Here is a 9,777-nt window from a genome sequence, read left to right on the forward strand (position 1 = left end):
GCCTCCGCCGCCGCCGCTGCACCTCCGCCGTCGCCGAATCCCCCGTCGCCACCGGCGCCAGCTCCGCCACCCGCGCCTCCTCCGAAGCCACCACCGACGCCACCACCTGCACCGCCTCCGCCACCGAAGCCTCCGCCCTTGCCGCCTCCTCCGCCTACGCTACCGCCGAAGCCGCCGCCCTTGCCTCCCCCGAAACCGCCGCCGGCTCCGGCGCCTCCGCTTCCACCGGCTCCACCGCCGAGTCCACCACCTCCTCCCGCGCCTCCACCCGCGCCGCCTCCAAAGCCACCACTAGAGCCTCCTCCCGCGCCGGCACCGAGACCACCGCCTGAACCGGCACCTCCACCTGCGCCGCCTCCCACACCACCACCGGACCCTCCTCCTGCGCCACCACCGAGGCCACCGCCTGAACCAGCACCTCCTCCAAGGCCTCCTCCTGCTCCGCCTCCCGCGCCACCACCGAGCCCACCACCTGAACCTCCTCCTGCACCACCACCGAGCCCACCACCTGAATCGGCACCTCCTCCGGCGCCACCTCCAAGTCCACCACCGGAACCAGCACCACCTCCGAGGCCACCACCTGAACCTCCTCCGGCACCACCACCGAGTCCTCCTCCTCCACCTGAACCACCTCTAAGGCCACCACATGCACCGCTTCTTGCGCCTCCGCCGAGACCACCACCTGCACCGGCACCGCCTGCACCGCCTCTGGCACCTCCACCGAAACCACCACCTCCACCAGTGTAGCGCGGGTTGATTAGTGCTAAGTCCAGAGGGGTAATTGCAAAAAGTGCTGGGCTGACCGGCTGTGCTGACTAGGCTCCACTTGTCGTGCTCTAATTGGCTAGGACTAGATTTGCACATTTGGTGCAAGTTGTGGGACTCAATAGTTGGCTTTTGCAAGTTTGGGACCAATTCGTCATATCCAGGACAAGTTGTGGGACTCCTGGTGCTATTACCTCTAAAAAAATGCAGAGCAGAGTACAGAACGCCAACGATCCCCAACTTTCGCTCTAAAAGATGCTTCCAACTTATGGAACAGATGATGCTGCCTATCTTGGCATAAGCTCGAACACAAACACAAAACCATAGGCCACCCACCGCAGACACCCTACAGGCTACAGCTACAGAACGACAGCAAGAGTGTGAAGTCAGCTGAATCGGTAACTATATTTTGTTTCACCTCACCAATGAGAGGAAGATCACTACATCAACATTTAACAGTCCAGTACATCGGCAAGGCACGCACGATACAACAACACGAATGATATCGCCCAGATTTCTGGCAATAATCCCCCTACCAAGATCACACAAACCTGACACATTTCAAACGAACTGCCATCTCCAAAAATTAGACAGCATCTGCCAGCCGCGCCGCCAGCCCCGTCGTCGTTTCTTCTAGGGAAGCAGGGCAGCTCAAGGCAGATTACAAACATCATCAGACTACCAGGGAGAGAGAGAGAGAGAGAGAGTCACTGGCTGGGACTCTGTCGGAAAACTGTACACTGACCAGAGGCACGAATCGACGGGAGGCGAATCAGCGAATGGCATTCCCCCCCAGCCCCTGTCTCATCAAGTCTAAAAAACCGAAGCTAACAGTCGGTCTAACGCTAGTTTATATCAAATCAATGGCGAGGCCGCCGCCCGTGCTCGCTGAAGCTGCCTCTTGACCAGTGAGACGGGGAGAGCTTCCTGATCTGCAGAGGGGCTGATCTACTCTGGGGTGCTGGCTTTTGTACACGGCCGCCCGTCGACGCTACCGAGTAAGGGTCACCGTCGCGCTCCTGCCTCGCTTCTATTCGGCCGGAGCTGTACTCCATGTTTATGAATGGCGAGGGGTTCCGGTAGTCCAGGCACCCGGAAGCCCCGCTGTTCCACCAGCTGCCGCTACCACTGTCAAAGATGAAGCCCGCCGGGAGGTCGTCGTCCGGGTCACATGATGACTCCCTGTGGCTGTAGGAATCACCGACGGCCTCTTCTGCGTCATTGTAAATCAGCTTCAGTGCCTGGACTACTTCACCCATGAACGGCCTCTGTGACGGATCGCTGTGAACGCAGACCGAAGCGATGGACGCCACTTTGGCCACGTTGTCGAAATTGTAGTTGCCGTTCAGAGAAGGGTCGATCAACCTCTCCAAGCCCTCTCTATTGCCTAGAAGAGGACGAGCCCAAGTCACAAGGTTCTCAGGATCCATGTTGTCGGACATGCCTACGGGCTTCCTTCCTGATAAAAGCTCCAGCAAGACAACCCCATAACTGTAGACATCGCTCTTGACAAGAAGATGCCCTGTCATGGCATACTCTGGAGCAACATACCTGCATGATCAACAGAGAAATTTTAGCTTTTGAAAGCCAAGGATAATTAGAATGGAATTGAGACAAGCTACTCTTGAGCAAATTTATGTACCGAAATTAATATAGCTTTAGAGAAGTGTAATTCGTGAATGACCCTACCAAGCATTATTGTTGTTTGACATGAAGACATTCTTACAATATCAACAAATGTGTATGGAAGGCAGTATTAATAATCACAAAGAGACACAAAATCATTCGGTCACAGCATCACAAAATACCAAAAAAAGAAGGTGCTACATATATCATTTATTTCAATTAAATAATGTGTATTGACGATATTACAGGGGCTGGACATAAGCGAAGTTTCTTACCCGAAGGTCCCCATTACCCTTGTGGAAATGGGATTGATTCCATTGGTTGCTTCCCTTGCTAAACCAAAATCAGTAACCTTGGGAGTGAAATCATCCTCCAGCAACATATTGCTACCTTTGAAGTCGCGGTGTATGACATGTGGGTTTGAATCTTCATGTAGGTACGCCAGGCCTCTAGCAGCACCCAAAGCAATTTTCATCCTGACATCCCAGTTCAGCATGCCCTTATCCTTGTCAGCACCTGGACATACAAAGGATCAAATTAACACACAGAGTCATGCTGAGTGCACACACTCCTAATCTAGGCTTACATGTGACTGATAATTATGAGGTCAATTTTTTTTCTAAGACGGTGCACTGCTTTCTTTGAGACACACCACTGGAGAAAGTTCAGATGTTAGATTAGTAACGGTAGTTGATCCTGTTTCATCCATGCAATTTTCTTTACTCATATAATTAATGAGATAATATTCTGATCTTTCAAAAAAAGATAATATTCTGAAGAGTGCAGCATTTTGGACCTTTTGGCATCGGGTTCCATGGAGCCCAGAATTTGAAAATAAACGAAAATGGTATTTTGAAGTTCCAAAAAAAGTTGAAACTGTTTCTACGAGTATATATAGATATGGATGTTCTCTGTGTACATGTAAATTTCTATAGATAATACTCCCTCCGTAACGAAACATAGTACAGATATACTACACATCTATATACGATATACACATTAGAAACTTAGTAGAGATATATACTACACATCTATATGTACAATACCCAAAAAGACAAAAATAAGCACATTTATTTGTCTTTCTATATGCATCACATACAAATATGTATATTGATGAAACTTAGTACAGCTATACTACACATCTATATATACACGTAGTCGAGCTATAAAGTTAATATTTTTTAACTTCTCTTTACAGTTCTCCCTAGAGCCCGTCCTCCAAAGCGACTTTCTGAATTTGAAGTCTTATAACAAGAATAGCAGCTGGTCCTGCCAATCTAAGCTTAGGTAAATGAAATTGTTGGACCAGACTCGTCTAGTCATTCTACTACCTCCGTTCCCGTTTATTAGGCCTGCGCGTATCTCTAGGTTGAGAAGTAGACCAACGTAATACAAGTTATATATCACAAAAAATATATCATTAGAAACTTCAAATTGTACACTTTCTAATGGTATAATTCTTGGACTATACAACTCATCTTATGTTGGTCAAATTATCAATCTAGGGATACGTGCAAGCCTAATAAACCGGAAAGGAGGTAGTATTACGAGAAAATTGGACACTTAGTTAAATATTTCCATTTTGGCTGCTATGCGTTAATATATACGAATTTCTTGTCATGGTTTCACTAGTTAAGACTTACCAAACATAGCATGTATTACTAATACTAGAACATACCATGAAGATGGGATTCCACACTTCCGTTGCGTATAAGCTCGTAAACAAGACACCTTTTTCCACGTTCAGTGCAAATGCCAATCAATTTGACGAGATTACGATGGTGCAATCGACTGAGCATTTCCACCTCCGCGATGAACTCACGGTCACCACTTCTGTCCTCTCTTGTGAGCATTTTAACAGCGATCTCGTTTCCATCATCCATGGTCCCGTGATAAACACGTCCAAACCCACCTTGACCCAAAACTCTTCTTGAACTAAAACCATCAGTAGCCTTTTCAAGCTGTGCAAGCGAAAATGTCTTCACCGATGCGGCACAAGTGGCCACTGTTGAGAGCATTGACGCTGAGGCAGAGCTCACCAAGCTAGTTGACTGAGATCTGCCACCTGTGTACCACACATTAGGTTGTTAGCAACTTAGCACAACTGCCATTACTAGCAAATTTTGTTGTGAAACAGGGGATTATAGGTTTTAAAAGTCATATGCCATGCATGCAAAGTGACATTCTTTTTTCACAATAGGTGGTAACTAATAAATATTAAAAACGGTTATTTCAATGCAGAACATAGGCACATAGCATATGAGAACTCTAGACTAAAATATATTTTTTACCAATTTTAGGATTCAGGCAAATTTATAAACAGAAGTGGCCAATTGTTCTACCTCGCCGATAAGTGTAACTCTGATTACCAATATCTATGTGGCAATAGAATCATTCAAGTGGAAATATTACCCACCAGTAAATATATAAATATCCCTATTGCCCACATGAAGATGATCTTAACGTGGTTAAAGGGAGAAGTTCCCTCCCTTAAATGTACCCTGTCATGTAGAAATGAGGAACCCTGCGGAGCTTGCGCCTCGTACGCGTGTGGGGTGAGCTCACGGGTGTGTGTGCTCTAACCATGGTTTTTGAGTTGACGAGTCATTCTGGGTAGCGACTCTTGAATAGTCGACCCTGCAGTTGCGACTAGTCATGACTCGTCGACCAGTCAACGCGCTGTTGAGTTGAATTTTTTTTACGACTCATCGACTAGTCGTTTGACTCAAAAACAGGGGCTCTAACCAACCGCCCACTACTTTATTCTCAAGATGATCGTAACAGATTCTTGTATAAAGCCAGCAAATGTCCGTGTGTTGCTATAGTGGGGAAGTTATACTGTATATTTAAAAATATCTTTAATTTCCTCCGCGAAAAAAAGAATACCTTTAATTTTACCATTTGTGTCATATCAAGATATTCATATAGGCTCCTAACCATTTGTGCCAAATCCAACATGTAATGTACCCGAAGGTGAACAAACCGTCACCACCAATTGGCGGCATATTTATGGGAGTATAGATACTTTACATAGTATCATGTTTTTTTTTTGCTTTTAACCAGTGTATTGTTGTAAGAAAAATGATCAAGGTTGTATCTTGAAGACAATCTAAAATAAAAGAATCAAGAACAATGCTTTCTTCACTCTTTGGTAACAGGTGTAAGTAGGTACATTTCATCTAGCATGGAAATACTTGAAACATCGTTTGTGCACAGCCACCAAGAAAACTCTATTAAAGGTTTCTAACATTGCCCATCAGGTCTTAAAACATATGTAGTACAACGGTAAAAGTAGTAACAGCAATAAATAGCATACTTAACGACAACAAAAGCTGTCGATTTTACCATGTCTTCTTTTAACTGACGGGGTGATCACAGGGTTTCCAGCTTCATGAAAGCGCATAAATTTCTTCCATTTTACTATTAAAATAATGAGCGCAATGCATCCCATGATTAGTACCAGAGAGGACCCTGCAACTACCACGATGATCCAGCTATCTAATTTCTTCTTCTGATGGTGCACATCTGCGGTTATAGGATATTCTTCATTTCCTGGAGGACCTGACGTAAGAGATGACATAGCTGGTGGTGCAGGTCCCAGCCCTGCAGTGATAACATTGCGCATCTAAATCATAAATTCAAGTAAATAACCTAAGAAGGAAATACTCCACATAAAGGTTTCTTACCTGGATAGGTAATATTTATAACCTCGTAAGCTCCAAAAACAGATGAATTAATCTGAACCTTTTTATTCCAGAACCTATCCGATATTAGGGATGCAGTAAATCGATCAAAATGTTCTCTTAGTGGCACCAAATAAAAGGTGACTCTTGTCTTCTGGTCATCTTGGACACTTGGAATAGCAGCCATAATCTTCACTTGGCTCTGTTTAAGAAAGGTGCCAGCTGCAACTTCAACTTCCAATTCTGCTGTGTGCATGAATAGTAAATATGGAGCTACAGCAATGTCAACAATAACACTAAGGGGCAGCACACAGCCACAGGGGGAACCGATCGGTGTTGAACTCAATGGCTCAGTACAAACAGTGCTAGAGCAACCTGCTGAAGGTACCAAAAAAAAACTATTCAACACAAAAAGTTACAACAAAACAAACAAGCTTATACTTAGATCAACAATTAGTCTGCATGTCAAAAGCAGCAGTACTAAAAAGAATAGTCCAGAGGGATGGATAATATCTGGGATTAGGTGAAGTAACTCGAGGATCAGTATGAAATTGTAAACATAAATGGCAAACCTTCAGGTGGGAGAGATAGGGATGGCGGAGGGGCATGGTGTGGTCGTCTGTGATGTTTGTGTGAATGCACAGCGATGCCTGTAAGAATGGCAGATATTAAATAATAAATAGTTTATGGGAAATTTTAAGCATTAACTTTTAGCACTGACGTTGTCACGGTTACATACCAGGAGATCTTGGAGACAGTACCCCAGGAGAAAATGCCGGGGAAATTTGAGGTCCAAACACTCTTATTTCAGGGGGATTTGATGGATGTGGCGCTGGACTAGGCTGTATGTTTGCTGAAGAACGAAAGGTAATAAGTTTACATTTGACAGAAACGAATTGCAAAAAACTGATAAGAGAAAAACTTCTACCAACCATATGGCTAGCATCATGTTCAGATTAACATACACTTTCAAATGGTTACTTCAAGAAAGCTCAGGCGCACTGTACAATCGTATATTTGCATTTGCGACCTATATAGCCAATGCCCGTTGACAGTTTCTAATTCTAAAATAAGAGCATATGAACTGGAAAGGTAATAAAACATTTTCTAGGTTTTGTTCTGCATCTGGAAATGTTTGAATTCTGCATATGTTCTCAATTTATCATACTGCGTGTTCCGTGTTTCAAAATTTTACATCACAGTGACACTTTTTATTCCTCATACATGGAAACAAAACATGAAATGCCTTTTCAGGGCATGCTTCTGCTGCGTCATGCACTGTTAGGAGCTTTGAGCAAAAGTTAGCATTTCACTCAAATTCTAGCAGTTGGTTAGGAGGCGCTGGCGTGGGTGAGGTGTGTGTGTATGGTGGTGTCACTGGTGTGTGTTCACGTGTGCGTCATCCTTGTAATCGCCAAAAAAAGGCTTCATGGTCAAGCTAAGAGCATGAGAGACACCAAGTGCATTACTATTCAAGAAAGTAATGGTATTGGTAATTAACTCCGAGAATGGCTGCCAAATTGGTACCCGAACGTGTCCGATGTGTTTTGGCAGATATCAGAATGTATCCGAGTATTCAGGCGTGTCTAACCCCTGATACGCTGGTTTCTTGCCATATCCATGCAACTTAGCTGCCAATCAAGAGGGGTCATCATACTACACTCAGCTCTTGTTGACAGCGTCACCGGGATAGAAGAATACAACTATAAAAGCTCGCACCACAGATTTAGTTAAGAGAAGACCGACAAGCGTTACTTGCAAGCAAAGCAAGTGTTGGCTGAGTATTAAGAGACGATACTACAGGTCGGATTCGAACTACTTATAGGCGCGCCTTTCTACCTGAAGGTTTTGTGCTATGGTCTCTTGGCTGGTTGCGCGGCACAGATGTGCACGCCCCTGTGCTGCTCTGCTTTACGCGCGCCACAAACGCAAATTAAACTCCAAAATGCATGTATAAGCTCCAGTGTAGTGCTCCAGCAGCAGTGGGAGCACAAACTGTCCACCAGTCCCATGCCTCCTCAGCACAAGGAACAAGCAGTGGGTGCCATTGCCATCTGTTACTTTCAGGCATAAAACAATGTCAGGCTAAAACAACCTTCCCTCTCACAGACCGTACACAGAGCTCGAGCCGCATGTACCCAGCTCGCCACACCTTGCTGGATCCCTCCCCCGGTGGTCAAAACCATCGATCATGGCAGAATCTAGAAATAATAATACTGTCCAGAATACATTCTGACAGACAGCAGAATTCCCCTAACAATAATACACGGCGCTCGCACACGGGCCGACAGAACCCCACCGGAACCCCAATTCCCAGCTTCCCCCAATCCCCAGAGCACGCGACAGCAACGTCGCATCTTGCTGGTGCTGCTGCTGCGATGTCCATCGTCCACTCCACAGGCCAGTGACGAGGAGCTGGAATTCGCACCGAAAATGCCGCCCCCACGGGCGCAACCATCCCCACGCCCTCCCTCCCTCCAAACCCCAGCCCCACCCCACCCCACCCCACCCGGAGCGCGCAACACGAGCGCGGCCGCGGAGCGCAGCGCGCCACCAACCCCGCCCGCCCCGCCCGAACCCCCCAAAGTAACCAAACCCAACCCAGCGGGAGCGCGGCCCGGAACCAAGCAAGCGGAGCAAGGAAGGAAGGAAGCGAGTGGACAAGCATACCGAGGAGCGCGGAGGCGGCGGCGGGGAGGAGCAGGAGCAGGAGCGTCCGCAGCAGGAGGAAGAGGAGCCCTCCTTGGCGGCCGCGGCGGCCCATGGCGTCCCGGGTGCCCGGCGCGCGCGCGCTACGCCATTGCCGTCGCCCGCGCGGCGGATCTGGGCGGCCCCCGGGTCGGGGCGCGGCGACGGCGGCGTCGACGGGAGGGTTTAGGTCGGCGATGCCCGCGGCGAGCGAGGGGAGAGGCGATGCGAGGGGCGCTGGAGCGGGGAGGTGGAGGTGGGGGAGGGCAATAAATTTTGGCCGCTGGGGTGGGCTGGCTCTGCTGGTTTGCTTAACCTCGGAAGCAAAGGAAAGGAAGGTGTTAATTCCCTCCCTACTGGAGTTAATGCGCTCCGCTGCTCATCCTGATCGCGGGGTTAGTGGGGGGATGAGAAGATGGATTACGAATCCATCTATCCGGCGAGCCAACGCGCTGGCTTTACCGCTGGCGGGGAGGAGACGGGAGCCGCGGTGGGGCCGCCGTGTCAGCGGGCTGTGGGTGCACGCTCTCTGACTCTGACCGTCCGACGCGGCTGCGTTGGAGCCTTGCTCCGAAGGGGGGCTCGAGTCGGCCGGTGTCAACGCTGGTCAGACCGCCGTGCTTGGACTGACGCGACAGCCTTTTTATCCGGGCCGTGCGACTTGTGTGCGCGAATCTTGCTCGTTTTTTCATGTTTTTTTAGGGAAATGTTCGGGTGGTCCGGCCTCGGAACACAGGGTCAAATTATATCCGGACCATGTTTTTGTGTAGAAGAAAAAAAGAACAGGTATAGCAAATGGGTAGATGGATCTTCGGCGGCGGGAGTTGGCACCGACGTTCCCGCCGCTTACCTTGATGAGGGAGAGAGAGGGGGGGGGGGGGGGGGCGAGGTTGCGGTTATGGAATAATGACCTAAAACACTGTACTTGTATAACTAAACGATATCGATATCGGCTGCATTACCTTCATGCTTCATAAATCTCGTAGAGTATTTACGAAGTGTGTCGTCATGATAG

The 9,777-nt window shown here is 47.8% G+C and overlaps 1 protein-coding gene across 2 annotated transcripts; it reads right to left on the reverse strand.

Annotated features, from left to right (window-relative positions):
• Positions 1–1,151: 1,151 nt before the first annotated feature.
• LOC123139710 (receptor-like serine/threonine-protein kinase ALE2) lies at positions 1,152–9,051 on the reverse strand. 2 transcript variants are annotated; one of them, XM_044559441.1, is made up of 8 exons: positions 8,745–9,051; positions 6,814–6,927; positions 6,647–6,724; positions 6,078–6,449; positions 5,737–5,994; positions 4,070–4,456; positions 2,667–2,907; positions 1,152–2,316 (listed from the first exon to the last, which is right to left on the reverse strand). In XM_044559441.1, exons 1-8 carry the CDS (start codon positions 8,836–8,838, stop codon positions 1,626–1,628), a joined length of 2,235 nt encoding a protein of 744 aa, XP_044415376.1. In that variant the 5' UTR covers positions 8,839–9,051; the 3' UTR covers positions 1,152–1,625. The 2 variants fall into 2 exon arrangements, with proteins under 2 accessions (XP_044415376.1, XP_044415375.1); XM_044559440.1 differs by having other exon boundaries at positions 6,078–6,452; positions 8,745–9,050.
• Between the last annotated feature and the right edge of the window lie 726 nt (positions 9,052–9,777).

This window comes from Triticum aestivum, chromosome 6B, assembly GCF_018294505.1.
Source record: "Triticum aestivum cultivar Chinese Spring chromosome 6B, IWGSC CS RefSeq v2.1, whole genome shotgun sequence".
Classification (NCBI taxonomy): domain Eukaryota; kingdom Viridiplantae; phylum Streptophyta; class Magnoliopsida; order Poales; family Poaceae; genus Triticum; species Triticum aestivum.

What these genes read in the sequence shown, in the direction of transcription:
- LOC123139710 (XM_044559440.1), bottom strand. Translation starts at nt 8,838, where the DNA reads ATGGGCCGCCGCGGCCGCCAAGGAGGGCTCCTCTTCCTCCTGCTGCGG. An exon ending in CCTATCTCTCCCACCTGAAG is followed by an intron (nt 6,453 to 6,646) that starts GTTTGCCATTTA and finishes TGGTACCTTCAG; the next exon opens with CAGGTTGCTCTAGCACTGTT. An exon ending in AGGGTAATGGGGACCTTCGG is followed by an intron (nt 2,317 to 2,666) that starts GTAAGAAACTTC and finishes TTGATCATGCAG; the next exon opens with GTATGTTGCTCCAGAGTATG.